This window comes from Malania oleifera, chromosome 5, assembly GCF_029873635.1.
Source record: "Malania oleifera isolate guangnan ecotype guangnan chromosome 5, ASM2987363v1, whole genome shotgun sequence".
Lineage (NCBI taxonomy): Eukaryota > Viridiplantae > Streptophyta > Magnoliopsida > Santalales > Ximeniaceae > Malania > Malania oleifera.
The window spans coordinates 20,248,291-20,271,656 of record NC_080421.1 but is presented as its reverse complement, the minus strand read 5'-3'; the positions used below and the strand labels follow the sequence as shown (position 1 = coordinate 20,271,656).

Genomic DNA, 23,366 nt, shown 5'->3' with positions numbered 1-23,366 from the left:
ACTAGTAAATTCATGCATTTTGCAACCTTGGCCTATAGGAAGGTGGAGTTTGCGATATAAAGTTTTAATATTTTATTTCATAGCATTAAAGTCATTTCTTGGTTTTGATATTTTTTCTTTAGTTAATAGTGCACAACATGTTCCAATGCTTGAAGATAATAATTTTTCTGACTGGAAGGATTCTCTTATATTTACTCTTGGGTAAATGGATCTCGATTATGCACTTCAGGAAGTGAAACCACCTACCCCTAAGGATGGTGACGCACAAGAAGTCTTTGATAAGCATGCATGGCGAGAGCAAACCAATCATTAAAGTCTAATGCTCATAAAGTCTCGTATGGGAAAGAGCATTAGAAATGCGATTGGTGAGCATGAACATGTTAAAGATTTTTTAAAGGCAATCAAAGTTCAATTTGTCAGTTCTGACAAAGTTCTTGCTAGTACCCTAATGAAGAAATTCGCTAGCAAAACTTTTGACAACTCTAAAAGTGTTCGTGATCACATCATAGAGATGAGGGACTTAGCGGCTGGATTAAAATCCTTAAAGATATAGATTTGGTTCACTTCATTCTGAACTCTCTTCCACCAGAGTATGCACATTTCAAAATTTCATACAACACTCATAAAGAAAATTGGACAATATTGGAACTCATGACCATGTGTGTTCAAGAGGAAGAGAGGTTGAAGCATGACAAACCAGAAAGTGCTCACTTGATGGCTCATGCGAAGTTAAAAACCATAAAGGGCAAAATTGACCAAGGCAATAAAAAGAAAAATTTGTCAATAAAGAAAAATAATAATAAGGCACTTAAATATTTCTTTTGTCACAAGAAGGGTCATATGCCTGAAATACAAGAAATGGTTAGAAAAGAAAGGTAAACTCTTATCTCTAGTATGTCATGAATCTTTTTTTGTAGAAGCTCCTAAAATTTCTTGGTGGATTGATTCTAATTCTACAATCCATATTGTTAATACCATGCAAGGATTTCTCAACCTAAGGAAGCCAACGAAAAATGAGCAATTTGTCTACTCAAGAAATAAAGGACAATCCTTGGTCGTGGGTGTTGGGAAATTTAGAATAATTTTGCCATCGGGATTTTTTTAGATTTAAATAATGTATTTTATATACCAAAATTTTCAAGAAACTTGAATTCTGTTTCAAGGTTGGCTATAATGGGTTATGGTTTCTTATTTGAAAATTTTGTTACTATACTTAAAAATAAAGTTCCTATTGGTACTGGTATTTTAGTTGAAAATCTTTTCAAGCTTGACTTAGATCTTGATTTTGAGCAAAATTATTTATGTTTGAATGTTACTGCTAGGATTAAAAGGAACCTTTTAGATGAAAGTTCCTCTTTATTATGGCATAAGAGATTGGGACATGTCTCTTTAAAGAGGATTAAGATTAGTAAATGAAGGAATCCTAAAAACTCTTGATTTTACTAATTATAAGACTTGTGTGAACTGCATAAAGGGCAAGCAGACCAACAAGATATCTAAATGTTCAGGAAGGAGCTTAGACATTCTTGAACTCATACATACAGATATATGTGGACCATTCTCCACTCCTTGCCTAAATGGTCAAAGATTTTTTATTTCGTTTATTGATGACTATTCTAAGTTTATGTATTTCTATCTTCTGAATGGAAAATCTGAAGCACTAGATGCTTTCAAGACTTATAAGGCAGAAGTAGAGAAACAAAGAGAAAAGAAAATCAAGGTTGTAAGATCTGACAGGGGAGGGGAATATTATGGCAGACACACAAAAAATGGACAAATGATTGGTCCATTATGTAATGACCCGGAAATTAAAACTATAAAATAATTAGGAATTATAATAAATGAAATGGATTAATGGATAATAGCGAAAAAAGGAAAGAAATAAGACGAAGAATAGCAGGCCTCGTCGATGAATGCTTTGTCTTCGTCGACGAGTGTCCTTCTATAGATCGTTGATGAATTATGTTTCTCGTCAATGAAGGAATCCCAAGAGAGTACATTTTAAACTCTGAATTTCTTCAACGAATGTATCTTCTCATCGACGAAGTCTCTTTAGTGGTTCGTCGACGAACCCACGTGTCTCATCAACGAATCCACATGGCAGCAACGACTATAAAAAATCCAAGGTTACTTCCACGCGAAGAAAACAAGTTTTCTTCGTTTCTCTCTCTAGAAAGTCATTTTCTCTCCCTTCACTCTTCAGATCTAGCCTGGATTCAACCTGAATTGCTGACTGAAAGCCGCTACGGTGTTCTAGTGAGGATTCTCTACACATCTAGCGGATCAGTTTCTTGAACTGGGCTTTTTGGGGAATGCTCTTAAGTTAAGGTAAGGGCTAGGTTTGTTAGTTTTGGGGGTTTTTAAATGCCTATTTGAAGTTTGAAAGTTGATAAATTGCTGAAATAATGGGTTATTTGGGGTATATCTGACTAAACTGGGGTTTTTGATTTAGGGTCCAAGTGAATGCCATAGGTATCAGTTCGGAGATCCTGCCGGTGTAGTTCAAAAGTCAAGTAAGGGGAAATTGTATGTTAAATCATATTTTTATGAAATTAAAGATAATAAATTATGTTATATTTATGTTTATGTTTTGATGTGGATTATTAAAATATTAACCATGTAAACTATGTTTTCTGAGCCTAGAACCATTTATATAATTATGTATATGTGAAAATGAACTGATAAAAGTGAAAGGTATTTTTTGGGAAATTATGTAAGAAATGGAAATTATATTTTCAATATTTAAATGCTAAATGTGGGTTGACTTATTTTACAAGGAATATATATGAATATTACTACTAAATTGTGTGGCATGAGTAAATGTAAGTTCTATGCAAATATATGTTAAATGTATGAGATGCAGGCTAAATAAGTAATGCATATGAATGAAATATGATATGAATCATGCTACTTGTGTATGTTAATGCAACCATGTAAATGTAAGACAACTGAAAAAAGTCATGTTAGCAGATTCGAGCGCATTTTTATGTGTATTAATTGATGACAGCTAAAAGGAGTTGTGTTAGCAGATTCTAGCGCATTTCTCTGTGGACTAACTAATGACGGCTAAAGATCAGCTGTAGTACGAATGAATGAAATGAAAATGGAATGAAATGACAATGGAATGAAATGTAAAATGTGAATGATGAAAATGGAAAAGAATTATTTAAATTGAAATGTAATGTAATGTTAAAGTTATGAACATGAATAGATGTGAATGGTTGAATAATGACAGAAAGAATAATGTACTATGATATTAAAAGTATCTATGCTTGTAGAACATGTTACTAGTGGGGGGGATGCACTCTTCGCCCCAGAGCTTGCTGAGAAAGGCGAGTGCGCTAGTAACTTCAGATGTGGTAGTAGTTGTATAACTACTAAGGCAGAGGGAACCTACTTGTATGGGCGGGTAGATTTCCCTATCTTTGGGGCATTCGCTAGTAAACCTTTGTTGAACTGTGTGAGTACGAGATCAATTTAATACTTGAGGGCTTACTGAGTAAGGTGAGTGCCCTGGTATGCTTCAGTAGCGACCCTAGGGTTGACTAAGTATCAGAGCAAAGGGTTGCTACTTGTAATTACCTTTATCTTTAGGTAATCTCGTGGGTTAATCTTTTGCATGTGATTGATTAGGTTCAGAGAATGATTTTAGTGTTAAGATAATGTTTTTGCAAATGCTATTAAAATGATGTTTATAAACTTCATGTTAGCCACACACTGTTTTAATATATCGTTTCTTCCCTTACTGAGATGTGTCTCACCCGAATATAATTATTTATTTTTTAGGAGATCCTCGAGGTCAGGCTTAGAGAGCTCGAGGGTTTTTTAGCTTTTTTTTAGGATTATAAAGAGAAAGGGTATATTTTTTATAATATTTTGGGGATGTAAATATTTTATGTTTTATGTTTTTATGTTTTAAGTTTGCTGAGAAAGGAATGATTGTGAATACTGAAATGTTTTGGAGATATGTGTATATATGGAAATGCAGGTGATAAATGAATAATATGGATTGAAAATAAGATATAGTAGACTTTGGTATTATATATATGGATATTATGTTTATGTTTTTCGTTGCGTATTATTGATTATCAAGATTTTATAAGGTATAATGCACCGGACCGAGTTTAAGGGTTCGGCGCGTTATATTTTGGTATCAGAGCAATGATTTTGGGAATGATTTATATCAAAGTATAGGAAATAGTTAGGATAAGGATACTAGATGGATAGGTTATGTGTTGATGAGTATAGGATTTTGTCTTATACCTTGGAGGCAAAAATCCCTTGGCAGACTTATGTGATTTTCTGATTTAGTCGATGGTCTCAGAAAACCACGGCAAATCCACCGACGATGATGTTTCTTAGCTGTGAGATTGGTCCTTACATGGAGATTTTGGATTTTTATTGGATTTAATTTAATGATTATGTGGTTTGGGGTTATGATATGAAATTCTTATCTCTTCTCTGTCCTATTTTCAGGATGGATTCCGAAGATGAGAATGTAGAGGCTAAAGGAAGGGAGGATTCAGTGACTTCTAGTGAAGAAGAAATAGATACCTCTAAGGTGCTGTGGGGTATCACCCGTTAAGTTAAGGCAGAGATGAAGAAGGATCCAAAAGAATAGAACTATCCACATGCAAGACAGGGTTGCAGCATTAAGGAATTTATGAGGATGAACCCTCTAGCCTTTACAGGAGGACCTGATCCAGTGGTTGCAGAGAATTGGGTATAAGAAATAGAAGAGATCATGGTTGTACTCAACTACACAGACAAACAGAAGGTCCGTTATGCTGCTTTTAAGATGACTGGAGAGGCGAAATGCTGGTGGCTTTCTACGAAGCTGCTAGATGATCAGAGGGTGGTAAAGATAGCTCTTACCTAAGAGATATTCAAGGAGCTGTTCTTTGACGAGTATTTTCCTTCATCTGTCGGAGAAGAAAATATTGAGAAGTTTACTAATCTGACCTAAGGGGATATAACGGTTGCGGAGTATGCGACTAAATTTGTGATCAATTTTTCGTTTGTATAATGTAAAATGATATAACCTGCTTACTTCCTTACTGAAAGGTGTCTTACTCCGAATATACAAATGTTTTTCAGGTCCTTCGGGTAGCCGAAACTAGCATCCTAGCGTCCGAAAGCATGGGTGTTGGTTAGTTACGTTAAGTCCTTGTGTAAGTACGGGTTTTGGAGCTGAGTTGTCATTGTTGGGTTTTGTAGACACCTAGAGTATGTATTATATTTTGGGAACGTATATTCTAGTTACGTATAGACTTTGGTATAGTATGATGTATGTATAGAAAGAACATTTTCGCTGCGTATTTGATGAGTATGAATGTGTATGTGAATGTGTATAGGGTATACATGTACCCCACGGGGTCGGACCCTCATTTAGTTTAGTATCATGTATGTTTTAATTGATACAGAGACATGTTAGGCTACTATTTCACACTTGGGGACCATCTGCGGGTTCGGGGCGTGACAGCTATGTTCAGTATATGAAACTTATTATATGATATCACAACCCGAATGGTATGGTCTAGTTTAGTTTCAAGAGCACGGTATCATAGCTATATATTTAGAATTATGAGAGTGCTATCACACGACCAGTAGTTAGGAGATAACAGTTGATGTGGCTTCAATGTAGAGTGGTGTAGTTTCCTTGGCAGTCCGGGATCAGGTGGGATAGACCCATCATACTTACAGACTTATGTTTGATCTAACATGGTCGGCCAGCCGTTACTAGGTCCCGCCTTTGGGCTGCACAACCTAATCATGTGGGGGTAAGACATGACATTAGCTAGCTATCAATCCTGAGTGTTATTTCAGTATTGTACAATTATACTAGATGATTTTCATGTATAGAAATTTAGTATGCTTTATTATGATATGAAAATCATGCTTTATTATGCTTTATTATACTGTTTATATGTATAAAACGAAAATGCTCATAACGCCATACGCCTGTATTAGTTTATTTCCCTTACTAAGAGATGTCTCACCCTAGTTATATAAACATGTCAGGAAATCCAGGTAGAAGAGCAGATAGAGCTCTGCGACAGTAGAGTCCGCTAAGCTACCTTGTTAGAAAGGTGAGTTGTTGAGCTAGGATTAAATTTATTTTTGGGAACTGACCCTAGGTTACTTTTTGATCTTTTGATGGATGATTGTATATATATAAATAACAGTTTTAGTATGACTTTGGTATTGTGGTTGGTTGTATGATATGCTTGTAAATTACGTTTCCTGCTGCTTAGGTATTAGAGTTGTATTTTGGTATATCCTTGGTACTCATGGGTCCAAGTTGATTATGTTTTAACAGCTAAACATGATTGTTATATTAAATGATTTTATAAAAAAAAATATGGCAAAATAGGCGGGTCGTTACAAGGGCGAAGTAAAACTCTCCGCCTGAGAGCTTATTGAGTAAGGTGAGTGCCTTGATAAGTATCAGTTGTAACCGTACCTGAGTTAATCAAGTAGGGTTATAAACGATATTAGAGTAGATGAGCATTACATGTATGGACGTGTAATCTCCCCTATCATCGGGAACTTCGCTGATAAATATTGGTTACATATGTGTGAGTATGAGAAATGATATCAAAACTTATAAAATTATGTTATATAATTATATGATTATGAGTACATATCTGTATATTTTCTTAAAAGATATAATCATTAGAATGTGTGTATTATGGTATAATTAAACTCATATGCCACACACTGTAGATAATTTATTCCGTCTTATTGAGAAGTATCTCACCCAAATATTTAAATATTTTAGGGAACCGTAACAAACCAGGAGATAGAGTTCCATGATAGAGGAGAGTTGGTACCCTGATAGTCAGGGTAAGTGTTTTGTGTTGAGAATCTGTTTGTAAAATCCCCTAGAGAATGTTATGGATTTTTGGGTTGTGTATGAATATATAGAACTCTGGTTATTTGTATTCTGGATAATATGTAAATATTGACTTCCGTTGTTAGGAATATGTGTATATGATGAACTGATTACCCGGTACCCTATTTCGGGTCGGGTTATGTTGATATGATATTAGAGTTTGTGACGTGACAAATGATTGATTTATTGATTATTATATATGTATAAAAGAATTGTATGAAAAATCAAGGTGTCACATGAGTATTCTTATGGATTAGCTGTGTCCCAAAGGACCTTAGACACTATTGTATAAAAAAAATATGTTTAAAGGATGTGTTTTACTTGCCTATTCATTCTCATTTGCTTGGAATTTGTCAAATTCTCTCTTTGGGTGTTTGGATAATCTTAAGTTAGTCCAAATTTATGGATTTTTTTTTTTGGTGTTTATTTCTTTTTGTTGGGTTTAGGAAAAGTAAGGACGTTAAAAGTTTGTGGAGATTAGGAGTATAAATGGATTCAGGTTGGTGAATATCCCGTTATGATTCATCCCTATAAGGATGAATTTGATTGTTCCTAAACGAATTAAGTGCAATAGTTAGGATGAATTTTATGACATGAAGCAAATATGACAATAATTGACTTAAATATGCCCAACTCTCACATAGATACGTATATATGTACACACACTATTTTTATTTAATTTATTCATGACTTCTAAATGCTTTAATTTAAATTAATTTTATAATATTTTACTTTAGAAATTATGTTATTTGTAATTACATTAAAAATAAGATAAGTTAGGTTATTTTCATAATATAAATATAAGAATATATATTTTTAAAAATTATACATATTTTTATAATTAGTGGATGTGTTCGAATCCTAATGAAAGACAGATCTTTTAATAAAGTGAAAACGTCTCAAAATAAGTTTGATAAGTACTTATTGGTAGAATAAATTTGAGTTTTACTCCAAAAGTATTGGAAGATATAACCATTAAATATCAATAAATACCTTTTTAAGAGGGTTGAACTTTATTTTTATAAAGGAGGATGGTGAGATGAACCACCAGACCCAATGGCTTGGTTCCGCTGTGGGGGGATTTGATGGTAGAGTTTTTGGCAGAAGGAGATTATGAGGATTGCTGGTTCTTTTATTTTTCTATTTTTTAGTTTTTCTTATTCTATATATTCAGTGAAGGTCTTTTTGTTTTTTGTTTTTGTTTTCCTATAAAAAGTGTAATTGTGCTACTGTGTCGACATTCAGTTTTGCCGCGTCATTTGAAACCCGGGAGGAGGAAGCGAAGAACAAGCGAGAAAGCGTCCCTGACAAGTTACAAGCACCTGCCCCCAAAACTTCTACCGATCTTTGTCTTATTCCGACGCAGAGATGAGTTTCAATTCGTCTCGATCTGCGAATTCCGGGGGGAAATCTAAGAGAAGCTTCGGCTCTGCGTCTTCGGCGCCTTCCAATAACAGTAACGGTAGTAATGGTGATAATAACAAGAAGCGGAATACTAACCAGAAAACCCTAGGCATGGCTTGGGGCGCCAGTTCTCGCTCCTCCTCTCGTTCTTCCTTCAACAATTCTCCCTTCTCTGATTTCGGCAGGTTATCTCTCTCTCTCTCTCAAACACACACACACACACACACGTTTAGTCCAAAATGCTAAAATTAAAGGGTTCATCAGATCAAATTAAAAATTTTTGTATTTATGCCTCAGGTGGGATATCTTAAATAGGTTTTTATGATGCGTATTTCCGACTTATTAAATTAAAATTTCTACGTTTGAGGAGATTTGCAAGTAATTAAAGGGGAGGGCAATCATACCCATTTATGTTTATGTGTAACTCCGGTTTGCTTTTAGATTTAGAAATTGTTTTCTACAGTTCAATTCAAACAACCGTTACATTTTTTATAAGAATTTTGAGAATCCCTTAGCTGAAAATATCATAGAAATAATTCTTTTGGGTGATTGATGATTATTGATTAAGGAAAGTGACACCCTCGATTACAATAGACGAATAAATATTTTAGCCCAAAAATTCAAAGCGCAGTATTTTCTTTACAATTGTACGATGTGCCACTGCGTACTAGAAAAGAATATACTAGTGCTTATTGAGAGCATTATTTTTTTTTTTTTTGTTAAAGCATTACAAAAATGCATATTATTTTTTCAGTTTTTCAAAATTTGGATAGAAAGTCAAAAAAGAAAAAAAATCTTTATGCAAAATTTGAAAAACCAAAAAAATATGGCAGTCTTTCTGCAATTTCTTAAAAATTACCATTACTAGAATTATTCTTCTCTTGAATCTCAAATCTTTCGCAACAGCCCTAGGATGTTATTTTTCATCCATCAGCCCTAGGATGTGTTAAAACCGGAGGAATTCATAAGTGTGCTTGATATACATGGGTGAGCACCAACTTGACCCAAAAGATTAGACCTATTGGGTATTGACTTACACCATATATATAAGCACCCATCAAATACTCACTTTTTCCAATGTGGGACAAATTTCACAAGTAAAATTCTCAACAATCTCCCCCTCACTTGTGAGTTTCAACTGCTCCCCCTTGAACGGAAGTCATCTTCTCCACTATGAGACAAATTTTCCAACAGTTTGCTTAAGTGGGCCGTCTTACGTGTCTCGGATTGTATTCTAAATGGCACCTCCAAACCAATCCTACCTCCCACATCTTGACCCAATTTGGATCCATCTTGGTAGCTTAGATGATCCTTTTTTAGCCTTGGTCACACACTCTCACACCCAGAGTTATGAATGGCTCCGATACCACTTGTTAAAACCAGAGGAGTCCATTGGTGTGCTTGATACACATGGGTGAGCACTAACTTGACCCAAAAGTTTAAACCTATTGGGTCTTGGGCTACACCATGTATATAAGCACTCATCAAATACTCACTTTTTCAATGTGGGACAGATTTCACAAGTGGAATTCTCAACAGGATGTTAAAATAAGAAAAAAGTCTTTCTTTTTCAAAACTTTTTCTACAGTTTGATCTAAATTTACATTTTTTAAAATAAGAATAGTGAGAATTTCTCAGCTGAGAATGTCATAGAAATAAAATTTTCTTTTGGGTGATTGTTAATTATTGATTAAGGAAAAATTACATCCTAGATTACAATAGATAAATAACTATTTTACCCTAAAAATTCAAATTGCAGCGTACGATGTGCCACTGCGTACTAGAATAGAATAAATTAGTGCTTTCAAAAGATTTAAAGATTCTTTTTTTACAATTTTTTTAATGGTTTTGCATGTGTTCCCTTTAGCCATATTCAATTCTATTTAAGGCAAATATTTGGTTTTGTTTGTTTGCCTGCCCCTGATGGTTTTATTATTATTATATTGTAGTTACATGGTGGTAAAGAATCAGAAGCTTCAGGCCCAGTTTGATGCAGAGGCTTCAAGCTCTTCTCGCAGTGGCTCAACTTCTGAGAAGCCTATATTTCAAGGGGTTTCTATATTTGTTGATGGGTTCACAGTTCCTTCTAGTCAGGTTTGTGGAAATTCTATGTTATGTTTTGCTAAGTGCATTGGTTAGTTAGAAACCTGATGAGGAAGTAACTAATTTGAAACTTCTTTTCCATTTTTCAGGACCATGATAAAATGTAACAGAACCCTAGTTAATCTATACAGTTTCTGTTGTGAATTCTAAGAGATTGGAGGAAAGAAAACACAACTGGTCTTCATATTAATGGATTATTTTTTTCTTTTCTGAAACAATGGTGTCTGACACCCTTTGGTCCCTAATCCATTGGAATGACAGGCTTACCCCTCTAACCTTCTTTGTTTAAACACCAAGGTTTAATTTCAATTAGAAAGCCGTAGTCCTAGGACTTAAGTGTCTAACTAGAAACTCTTTGAGCAACCTTTGGGGGGTTTCATCTTTATGGAATATTGACATCATGCTAAGAGAATAGTGGCAATGGATGTCCCTTGGCAATGTATTTTGAGTAGTTTTTAATTTCCATTTTTAGTTTCATGGAAAACTCAGTTATTCCTAATTCTCTCTTGAATTTTTTATTCGAAGATGCTCTAATTTATTTTTGCATTTGCCACTTATTCATCAAGTACAGTGATGTCAGAACATGCACCCTTTTTTTTGTGATAAATTGTTTTATAATTAAAGACTATAGGATTATTTTCCCATTTCTTTTCTCATTGTACATTCCATCAATCATAATAGGACTCTTATAGTTATTCTGCAGTAAATTCAGTAACAGGACATGGTTCTTCTCATGAAATGTCTCTTTTAAACTAGCACTTGGCCCTTTGCTATGAGCTAGCATTTTATATCAGGGTAACAATCCAAAAGTAAGATACTCTTATACTATGCCCCTGACTTTACTATGTTGCTTACCTTCATAGTTTTGGATAATGATTTATGGGGGGTTGAAACATGTAGTTTGGAGCAAGCATTTTACATAATAGTTATCTACTGTCATTTGGTATGAAGTCGTAATAGCCATGATTTTATTGAGGAAAATTTTGATCAGCACATAACTTGAGTGGCACAGTTTCATTCACATGGAGCATTTGCAAGTAATACAAGAGTAGACATGATAGGTCAATTGATTAAAATAAGATTATGAGAACCATGTCTAGACTTGATGTTATAGGAGCAGTTTATGTTCATATCGCAATTATCTTATTCTTCATGTAATTATTTTTAAAATTTGAAGTTATTTCTTGTTCCTAAATCTTACCATAATCTTGATGGTCACCTTTTTTGTTATGTGTTTACTCAAGATTTTACCTAAAGGTCCATTTGGGTTTATTTAAGATGTTGATTTCTACCCACTGATGCAGTGGATCCATTCAATTTTTGGGCAACACTCAATGCACCTTGAATAAATTCATTAACTGCAATGCTCAATCTCTATGCTGGGAAAGGTTCAGTTTAAGATTGTTATTTGTCTTCCTTTTTTCCTAATGCATTTCTTGCAATGAAGAAAAAAAATACTTTCTAATCCATAGTCCCCCTGAGGTCAATCATTCCTTCTAAAATTAAATTTCCGATGTGATTTTCATTTTATTTCCTAGAGTAATTGCGAAACTCTTTTTTATTTTTTATTTGATACACATCACATGGTCCGAATGAAATCTTTTGTGTTGATGGAATAATATACGTGAGTAAGTTTTGTAGAACATTATTGGTTCAATGGACTTCAAAATTTTATTTTGTTAGAAATGATTACTGAAAATGATAATTTGTTCCCTTTTTTTTTATTTTTTATAATATATATATTGCAAAATTTTCAAACTTCTCTTGGAAACCAAATAGAGGGCAACTTCAAATGCGGAACATGCCATTGATACCAATTTTAATAAATTTCAGGAGCTACGAGGCTACATGCTGAAGTTTGGAGGATGTTTTGAGAATTATTTTTCCAAGCATCGTGTTACTCATATTGTCTGCAGTAACCTTCCTGATAGTAAAATCAAGAATCTGAGGTTTAAATTTGCTTCTTTTAAATTTTAATTTATACCTTCCAGACTTAGAAATGTGATTTTTTTGAGTTCTAATTTCATTGTTGGTAATTCTAATACAGATCATTCAGTGGTGGTCTTCCAGTAGTGAAACCCACATGGGTGTTGGATTGTGTTGCTGCTAATAAACTTTTGAATTGTAATTGTTGCTTCTCTCTCAGCATTTTATTTACATGCTTTTTATTAAAGAATTTACTCCAAATCTACAAATATTTTTTGGACTTCCCTTGTTACTTTTAGAATTGTCTCATAAGAAGAGAAAGACGCATTAGAATAAGAAAAATATCTAAAGATTAGTTTCAAGGTGGCAAGTTTTGTTCCATATCCTTAGAAATGTTAAATAATTGGGTATAAGTGGTACTGTTGGTCTAAGATTGAGATTCTGGGCTAATGTCATCAATTTAGTCATTTGGATTTTGATTTTTTGTTTCTAGGGGTTCCTTACCAACTTGACCAGCTTGCCAGCGAAACTCGTAGCCAACCAAAGTTGTCAGCCTTCTTTTCTATGAAAAGCAGCTTGAATATGGGGGATGCTGCAACTCTTTGTCAAGTAAATGATAAAACTGGGGATTCAACATTTAAGGGTGGCACTCTGGGAGATACAATACCTTTTGAGGCAGATGAACTTATAGAATGCACAGGGCAGTCTATTGGTAAAGTTGATGACCTCATGCAGGAGAACACTAATGTAGAATTAAAGGAGGAAACAACCTGTTGTTATGGGAAATCTTGTGAAGCAAAAATTGCCGAATCACAACACATTGATACAGTAGACGAGTTTAGTGTTAAAATTGGAATTCAAGCTAGTTCCTGTGGACCTTCCACTTCAGTTAACAGCTGTTGCTTGGGAAATCAAAGCTCTGAAGGGTTGACATGTTCAACAGCTGGGATTTCTAATCCCCGCCATTCTAGTCTTGGGAATCTAAATTTTGTGGAAAATTATTTTAAGGTAATGAAGTTGTTGCGTATGTGTTTTTCTTGGTTTCATATTGTCTTCTTCTTCTTCTTCTTCTTCGTCGTCGTCGTCTTCTTCTTTTTATATTTGTGTTTTTTTTTTCAATACTTTAGTTTGGTTCTTGCTGCTTTGCCTTTTAGTCATGAGCATTATCACTGTGACCTAGGGACCTATGATTCTGCACCGTGCATTTTTTATCACTTTGCATGAATCCGTTGAACATAATATATTTCGATAAGTCTGTTCACTTGACTGTTCGCAATTTCTTCTATCAATCCTAGAAAATACTTATTGTCAAATATCACTTGTTTTGATCAAGATTTGCAATTTAGGTTTTTGTCATTTTGTTTAATTATGCACGCTTGCACAATCATATGGATATTTTATGGGTTTTGATCATGATTTAAAGGAAGAGGAGTATTTATCATTCAAGAGTTCATATCATGCCTTGGGCATTGCCGGCAAGCTCTTTCTATTGGAATGCATGGCATGGAAAGCTTATGCTGGAGGTGGCTATTTGACTTTACCTGTGATTTGTGTCAATGTTTCCTCATTGAATTTAGTCCTACATTATCCTGTCAGCAATATCTTCATGGAAAATTTTATTTTTCCGGAATCATAGGTTCTTCTGGTTGAGATTTCCTGATGTATAAGTTCTCATTTATCATGATTTCTGTTTGTTATTACTGTATTATACATCCCGCTATTCTGTTTCTTTCCATATGTTGAATTTAGTCTTCAAGGAATTTCTGTGTTAATGCCCTCATCAAACTTTGGTTTGTGCAGAACTCAAGACTTCACTTTATAGGAACTTGGAGAAATCGGTATCGTAAGCGGTTTCCCAGCTTGTCTAATGGGTTCAAATCTACAAATTCTAATCTAGATGCTTCTGTGAATTCTCGGAATATCGCCATTATTCATGTGGACATGGTAATTTTCATGTTAATGAAATTTTGGCCATCTTCGTTCATTTGATCGTAAGTAAATTTTTTTGACCTGGTTGCAAAATTTATACATTTTGGAGCAACATGATGTTTGGAATTGTAACATGAGGTAAAATTCACTTGGTTTTCTATTTTGTGGTCATGCTGAGCTTTATTTAGATCTTGCAATGATGATATTATGCTGTGCCAGGACTGTTTTTTTGTCTCAGTAGTCATCAGGAACCGTCCTGATTTACGGGATATGCCGGTGGCTGTCTGCCATTCAGACAACCCAAGAGGGACAGCTGAAATTTCATCTGCAAACTATCTTGCTCGAGATTATGGTTTGTTTCTAGTAGATTTATTATTGTCAATCAATTTCTTGATTTGTTTGGGAAGGTTGTCATTTTAGATTATGCACAATTGCTACATCCTCTTTCTTTTATTTTTATTATTATTATTTTTTAAATCGTTAGGGGTGAGAGCTGGAATATTTGTTAGAGATGCCAAAGCTCTTTGTCCTCATCTTGTCATTGTTCCTTACCACTTTGAAGCTTATGAGGAGGTAATCCATCCATTTGAGCATGTGATTTGATCAATTCAATTGTTTAGAGAAGGACGAGACAATGCTGCTACTTATCATCAGTTTCTTGCATATTATTATTATCATTATTTTTCTGCAGTCTGGGTTTCTTGGACTTATATTTCTTTTGGAATTTGGATATTTGTAGGTTGCTGATCAATTCTATGACATCTTGCACAAACACTGCAGCAAAGTACAGGTTTGTTAGTTAAAAAAGAAGTGCTTTCTTAGGAATTATGTATTTTTTTCAATTATATTCTGGTAAAAATGGCAATTATTCTTCTTGAGTATAGGCAGTAAGCTGTGATGAAGCTTTTTTAGAGGCCACCATCTCAGAAAAGCAAGACCCTGGACTCTTAGCTTCGATAATACGAAAGGAGATCTTTGACACCACTGGGTGCTCTGCAAGCGCTGGCATAGCTGGCAATATGCTAATGGCCCGCCTTGCTACACGAACTGCCAAACCAGATGGTCAATGCTACATCCCTCCTGAGAAGGCATGTTATTGGAAATCTTGTTTTTTGCATGTCTTTATTTGTGCATTTGTGGTTCTTATTTTTTACTCCCATTCATTCCATTTTTGGTCTTCCGTCCTGCAAAGGGTGCCATGCTTTATTTGCATATTTTATAATTTCCCTGTGTTTTTGAATTATATTTGGCATCTCCCATTTGTTCATGCAGGTTTTAATATAGGATTTTTCTTGTTTTTAATTCCTGTAGTATTTTGAGCTTTGTCCTAGTTGTCTGTTATTTGTGTTTTGTGCTGAATTCATATTGAGGGTGGACCTAGGTGCATTTGTAAGGCAATTCTGTTGCAGTGTGAGCATCATCAATTTGGGTTGTGGGCATCCAAGGTGTAAGACTGCATGCAATTGACTCTTCCTAGACCTCATGGAAACAACCTTCGGATCTTAACCACCACCTTTGGAAATGGGAAGAGATTGGTCCCTAAATCATTTAGTCTGGAGGCAGAAATATCTTGTAAACCACTACTTAAGAGCCCTTACATGACACCCTTATCTTCTTTGTTGTCGTATTGTGTCTTTAACTGTGTCTTTGGTTTATTTCATTGTAATTTCCAATTGATTTGTGTTTTTGTTTCCTCAAACAGTCTCTTTGTTACTCTCCTTAAGGTTGCAACCATCTTGAGTTTTGAACCTGTCCTTTGCCTCATTGATATGGAGCATAGCAGTTCTATGCATTTTTTTTTCTTGTGTATTTCCCCTTTGACCAAGGACTGATTTTTTCTTAATTAGGTGAGTTGATTGTTTATCATCTAAGGATTGTAAAGTTATTTCAGGTGAAAGCTTAACTACAACACAGGGTTTTAGTGTTAGATATATGTATTAAAAAAATGGAAGAGAAAGGATAAAATAAATCAGTGCAAGAGAACTAGGTGGTGGAACCTAAAGGGAGAAAATACAATAAAATTTAAAGATAAAATGATCGAAGATGATGATTGGACTATAGTGGATAGTGTAGACACACAGTCTTTGTAGTAGGATAGCTAGCTTTATTAAAAAGATAGTAAAATAGATTTTAGATGAATCAAAAGGAAGATTTTTGAATTGCAAAAAAGTTGGTGGTGGGAACAAGATGTCCAAAAAGCTGTAAAGACAAAAAGAATTTGGTATAAAACATGACAAAAATGTAAAAACATGGAAAATTTTGAAAAGTGTAAAAAGACGAGAAAAGATGCAAAATAGGTCGTTAATGAAGCTAAACATAGTCATTTAATAAATTGTATGCTAGATTAGATACAAAAGAAGGGAAATGAGACATGTTTAAACTTGCTAGAGCTAGAGGAAGAAAGCCTATGGACTTGGATAATGTAAAATGTATAGAAAGTGAGGATGATATTTTCTTGGTTAAGGAAGAAGACATAAAACAAATATGGCGAAGTTACTTTAGCTATTTCATGTAAACGAAGTAGAATGCTTAAACTTAGAATTGACAAATTAGGAAAAGGCTAAAAATATGAAATTCATTCGCAAAATTTGAGGTAATGAAGTCAAGTTTGCACTAAAAAAATGAAAAATGGAAAATCTATTGGATTGAGTAACATCCCATTTGAGGTTTGGAAATGCTAGGTAATAACAAAATTATATAGTTAATTAATTTATTTAATATAGTTATAAAGACTAAGACGAATGGAAGAAAAACACTTTAATATCTATGTACAAGTAAGGGAGATATTCAAAATTGTAATAACTATTGTGGAACTAAACTTGAGTATACAATGAAATTGTGAGAAAGGGTAGTTGGACACCGATTAAGGTTAGAAACGAAGGTATTAAAAAATCAATTTGGTTTTATGCTTGGGAGATCTACTACAAAAGCTATATCTTTTAAGACGATTAATGGAAAAGTTTAGGGAAAAGAAGAGGGACTTGCATAAGGTATTTATTAACTTAGAGAAAGCATATGGCAGGGTAACTTGGGAAGTTAGAGTTCTTTGGTAGGTTTTAGAAAAAAAAGGTGTTAAGTTGTAGGTATACTGATGTCATTAAGGATTATGTATGATGAGGTAATGATTAGTGTTAGGACTATAGGTGGAGAGACAAGGGAATTTCCAATCACAATAGGTATACATCAATGATCTGTTTCCCTAATTTTTTTACTTTAGTGATGGATGAACTGACTAGGAGTATCCAAAATGAGGTTCCATCGTGTATGTTGTTTGCAGATGATATTATCTTGATTGATGGAACTAAGGTAAGAGTGGAATCTAAGTTAGAATTATGGAGAGAAGCTTTAGAATCTAGAGGCTTTAGGATAATTAGAAATATGACATAATATATGAAATGTAATTTCTGTTGTAGTAGGAGGAATATTGGAGACAAAGTTAAACTTGATAATGAAGAAATCAATAACACTAGTAGATTTTGATACCTTGGATCTATTATGCAAGTTGAAGGAGAAATTGAAGAAGATGTAATTCATAGAGTTTAAGTAGGTTGGGTAAAATGGAGAAGTGCTTCGAGTGTGTTCCATGTTATCGTAGAATACCCTTAAAATTAAAAGGAAGTTTTGTAGGATGGCTGCAACACCAATTTTTCTATATGGATCAAAATGTTAGGCGACTAAGAAACAACATATCCAAAAGTAAAAGGTGCTGAAATGAGAATGCTAAGATGGATGAGTGGTATAACGTTAAAAGATAAATTAAGGAATGAACATATTTGCGGTAAGTTAGGTGTAGCTTTTGTAGAAGATAAGATAATGGAGGGACGCACATGATTTGGGCACTTGTAACATAGGCCACATGGGTTGCTAGTGAAGAAGAGTGAGTTTGTTACTGTGAGATGCAATAGAAAGGGAAGGGGTAGACCTAAAATAACTTGGAATGAGAAAGTAAGTAAGAATTTAATAGCCTTGAATATTTCGAAGGAAATTATCCATGAATGCATAAATTGGCGGAAAAGGATTAATGTAGCCAACCACACCTAGTGGGATCTAAGGCTTGGTTTGTCGTCGTCGTTGTAGTTTATCTGTAATCCATACACATCAAACAAAGGAAAATGTTTTTCAAGTTTACAAACAAATAGTGCGAATTTTTAAAGCCTATATTAATATTAATACAAAAAAATTTTGGGCTAAGTTGGTGTTGGTGTTAGACCAAGTCCTTTAATTGGAATTTAACTTATTGTTGTCATAATGGGAAACTAGCTGTAGACTTGTGCAATGCACTTTTTTTTGATAGAAAAAGAAATTCATTAGCTAAAGAAAAAAAAAAAAAAGGGCAGCCTGGTGCACAAAGCTACCGCGTATGTGGGGTTCGAAGAAGGGGCAGACCATAATGGGTCTATAGTACACAGCCTTACCTTGCATTTTTGCAAGACGCTGTACAATTAGGAGAAAAGACATCTCCTTAACGAAATCTAGGAATCCTCAGAAAAACAAAACATAAAGAAGAAAACACAAAATAAAATACAGCAAACTCAAATCAACACACCCTTAGGAAGGAATTCCAATCCAGTTGAACATTTGTCAAACGCATCCCCATTAAATTTCCATTGCCCACACACCACAAAGAAGCCATAAAAATTACCTTTTACCACACCAACCAATAAGGGATCTTCTTCCCTGAAAAAATAAGTAAGTTACGTTCCTTCCACAAGCCCCATATCACTGCAAATAAAGCACCATTCTATAAAGCAATACCTTCCTTCCTCCTCCCAAACCCCACAAAAGATATTACCAAGAACTCCTCCACTGTTCTCGGACAAACCTAGCTTTCTCCAAAATAATTGAATAGCTTATCCAAACCTCCCAAGCAAATTTGCAATGCAAGAAATGATGAGAAACTGATTTTGAACAATCAAAACAAAGCATACATTATGTCATGTGGTAGAGCCTTTAAGGATCTCCTCATCTGCAGCAGGTCATTAGTATTTATCCTATTATGCACAACCAACAAACGCTTCGATTTTATGGGGGATTTTGACCTTCCAGATTGCGGTGTAGAGAGGAAAGGAATGATTGGTACGAACCAAGAAATCAGAGAAAGATTTACAAGAAAAAACACCTGTGGAATCCAACAAGCAAGATTGACTATCATCCCTACAATTATTCAACATAACCAACGAAGAAGATAATTCAATAGTTTCCCTATCGTTCAATGCTCTCCTAAAATGAAATTCCCAAGAAGGCAGAGGATCGCATGATACTACAATAAATGAAATAAATGAGGAAAAGAAGTGGCCAAAGCAACATTTCCCAAACAAATATCGTTCCAAAAATGAATGTTGCAACCCTTACCCAACACAAATTTGCTGTGGGGAATAAAGAGAGGATAAATTTGGGAAACAGCTTTCCAAAGAACATCTAGCACACAAATTAGTATCCCACCCATTCCCATCAAGTCCAAATTTACTTTTGATAACTTTATGCCACAAGGAGGAAACCTCTAATGAGAACCGCCAAAGCCATTTAGCCAAAAGAGCTGTGTTTTTAGACACCAAATTTCATGACCCAAGCCACCCTCTCTTAATCCTACACACCATTTGCAGTGCACATTTTTTTTAAAGCATTTTTTAGTTAAAATTTATTATACTGCTTGTTGCCCCTCTCTTTTTTTTGGTCTAGTTGTATGATTCTCGCTTTGATTCATTTGATAAACTTGGGGATTTAACATGTGTCACCTATTCCATTGAAAGGATTGGAGGGAAATTGTATTTTTGAAAATGATGGCACAGAAGAAAAGTAATTGGGAAAAGATGGAATTTTGCCCTTACCTATGGAGGAGGTCTTTGAGGAAAATCTTCGAACTCAGCATTTGTTGGATTAATTGGGTCTACACATGTCAGACTATAGAGGAAATGAAATTCATATGGAATCAAAGGTTTAGAAGGGTTAAAGGGAATTAGCAAAATTGAGGTGTTTGGTGAATTGTGATGGGAAGGGTTTAAAATAGGGGTTTTCTTGGGTAATGCTTGTGTGGTTTTGTTTTTATTTTTATTTTTTATTTGTTTTTATTTTCTCTTTATTGAGAAATTCTTGTCCTTACATATTACGTAATTTCTCTTTCTCTTAATAAATCTTCTTTTATATTAAAAAAAAATGAATTGGTAGAAAAGGATTCACACCTAGTGGGACTTAAGGCTTGGTTTTTTGTTGTTGTATGCTTATTGCCCCTCAATACTTAGATATATAAACAACACTTCTGATAAACAAAACTTTTATAATCTTCACATTTTTTTTGATAATAAAAGAAAGTATATTAGATTGAGGAAGAGAAGTTACAACCTAAGGGGACAAGAGGTCCACTTGAAAAAATAAAAAAAGCAGAAACAAAACATAAGATAATAATAAGGGTGAAAATTAAAAAATAACAAATAAAAAATCAAAATTAAAAATAAATAATAACCGAAAAGTACTCCTTTCCAAGAAAACCCCTTTTCAATCCCTTTCTATCATAATTCACTGAGCACTTTAAATTTGCAAGCTCCCTCTGCCCTTCTTCGCCTTTTACTTACCTCGATCAATGCACACTTCAATTCCACCAGCATCACACATTCTAAGTCCTCCCTAGAAATCAACTCCACTGGTATAGGTAAAATTCCATCATTGCACTGCAGTTTATTATCCAACCTATCGTTCTAAAAAATAGGAATCCCGTCCAATCCTTCGGGGTACGATGTACATATGATATATCCCCAGGAACATCATGGGAATCAGAAACATAACCATATTGTTCTCCCGAATCTCATCCAACAGCAAACCACCACCGCATTCAAACTCGCTGATGTCATCACTATCGTTATCTGAAAAAGCTCGCCATTTCTTAGCCTCCTTTATTTTGCTAACTCCATCACTTGCTATATCCTTCATCTTAGCAAGTGTATCTTCCACAATGCTCAACTCTCCTTCAGAATCTCTTCTTATAATCCTTGGCTTTATCACACTGGAATGCTCTCTTTTTGCTTCATGTAATTTCTTCATATCTGTATCCATCATTGCAGCCTTTCGACGAGCATACACCTTAGGACCCTTAGAATTTTCAGAATTAATTTCCGAAACACCAGATTTCCTACCCAATCCAGCTTCTTCTTTTTTATTAAACGTGTCTACACTAGCTTCTAATCCCTATGCAAAACCAGAATCAATGGCCAATCTGACACTTATATTATTATCCTCACTTTCTTTACAAACAGATTTCAAAACCAAGTTAAAATCATCCTGATTACACTCTGAATGTTGACCCATTCCATGTTTATCTTGGAGAGCTGGAGAAAGATTTTGTATTTCATTAACATCTTGCTGAATGCCCACCTCTCCCGTATGTAAATTTTGGCTAGGAAAATGCGCTTGTTCAGAAACAGGGTCATGCAAGGGAAGGGTCTGAACACCCATATTCTTGCCCTGGGCCTTTTTAGATACAAGGCCTATCTGTGAAAGCCCCTGTTTATAAGAGACTTCTTTTGAATCCAGAGAAAAAGAAAGGCCCATTGCATTCTTGTAAAACGGTGGGCCTGTTCTATTAAATGGCCCGCCCAATGTTGTTAAAAAAGAAGCCCCACCTTTCTCATGAACTTGGCCCCAAATCCAGGATGAGTACCAGATGACCAGGCCCAGACTTCGTACTCTCACTGCCCCTTTTCACGGCCCTAGCCACCTCTGCAAGATTAGCAGCAACCACTGGAACCCTAATTCCCTGCACCTTATGGGCATTCATCTCTGACTGAGCAGTGTTGTAATCTGGTAACGGCACCCCTGATTCCTTCAACGCAGATCAGCCGTGCAACTAAGTCAATTTTTCTGATTGTGGGCTACTTGAGCAGCCTTCACCTATCTTTCCTTCCATCACCACCTTACTCCATGATCTGGGTACTGAAGTGCTTGCAACACCTGCTCCTTCAAAATTGTGCTGAATTTCCTTCTCAAATTTGCAGAACTCATTTGCAAAGCTTCGCCATTCAATTCCTTTTACACCTCCAGGAATGAACACCAAAAAACTCTTACCTTCTCCCTCAGCCCCAATTCCAAAAATTTCCCCACCCTCGTCCACCAAATTACCATCCAGCTATGGAAGTTTTGCTTGCAAATGCTTCTGGAGCCCCTTTTCCAGCTGAGCGAAAGTATATAGACCATCGGTGAGCCTGGAAACTGCCTCCTTTGTGAATTTAACCCACCTATTTTGAGATGCACAGTAAAGGGGTCTCCCCCTCTTTATCCAATCTCAGATCGAAGGATTTTCCTTCGATCTGCACCTAATGCTTTAACATCGCCTCCTGCTGACACAGCCATGTTTGTGTTCACTTGAGGGTGAGAGAGTTGTTACGTGAGAAAAAAAGAGACTGATCCTTCAAAGGCTTAAAGAGGATTAAAGCTTTCCACGTAGCGACGTCCGGCAATGGAGGCTGCACTGCTACAATGTCTGGCGATGGCTAGGGTTCGAAGGCTGCAATGTCCAGCGATGGCTCATTCTGAAGGGAAGAGATCTAAAATAATATTCGCATAAATATACTAAATTACATTGACTATCAGCAACATTTAGTCCATAAAGAGAATCTTGTAAGACATACACACAAACACACGAACAAAAAACACACATGCATGCATATATATTAAGCATTATTTAATGCAACTAGAATTTAATATTTGAGTCATGTGATAGTCTTTCAATAACCAGCTCTGTATAGATTAGAGCTTTGTAAAAATAATATAATTATCATTTATTATAAGCAACGTTTAATAACTATATTTAATGGAAATGACATTTAAGATTTAGCCCTAAATAATATTTTGTTTATGCATGAAATTAATTTCTAATATTTGAACAACATGGCAATCTTTCATCAGCTAAATGGCTCCCACTTTTTTATCAATATCGCAAACATATTTGCAGTTACTTCTTGAGGCAGTAAGACTTATTATTTTCGAAAGACAACTATTTAAATGATTATGGAATGGATTTGGAGGGGCAATATTTAAACTCATTCCCTGTAACTTATCTAGTGATGCCACAAATTTTCTTTTTTTTATGTGGTGCTTATTTTTGCATCAAACGTTAGTT

At 34.9% G+C, this 23,366-nt stretch overlaps 1 protein-coding gene across 19 annotated transcripts in view; it reads left to right on the top strand.

Moving 5' to 3' along the window:
* Positions 1–7,930: 7,930 nt before the first annotated feature.
* Positions 7,931–23,366, top strand: part of LOC131155482 (DNA repair protein REV1) — a 76,188-nt gene continuing 60,752 nt past the window's right edge. For 17 of the 19 annotated variants that reach the window (XM_058108656.1, XM_058108662.1, XM_058108655.1 and 14 more), the window contains exons 1-11: positions 7,953–8,021; positions 8,141–8,484; positions 10,249–10,393; positions 12,236–12,351; positions 12,450–12,526; positions 12,822–13,336; positions 14,129–14,272; positions 14,477–14,609; positions 14,742–14,830; positions 14,997–15,047; positions 15,142–15,345. In XM_058108656.1, coding sequence (XP_057964639.1) covers positions 8,264–8,484; positions 10,249–10,393; positions 12,236–12,351; positions 12,450–12,526; positions 12,822–13,336; positions 14,129–14,272; positions 14,477–14,609; positions 14,742–14,830; positions 14,997–15,047; positions 15,142–15,345 — 1,695 coding nt within the window. In that variant the 5' untranslated portion in view covers positions 7,953–8,021; positions 8,141–8,263. Of the gene's footprint in view, positions 8,022–8,140; positions 8,485–10,248; positions 10,394–12,235; positions 12,352–12,449; positions 12,527–12,821; positions 13,337–14,128; positions 14,273–14,476; positions 14,610–14,741; positions 14,831–14,996; positions 15,048–15,141; positions 15,346–23,366 lie in introns of those variants that run through there. The other 2 variants (XM_058108647.1, XM_058108667.1) reach the window with 2 other exon arrangements.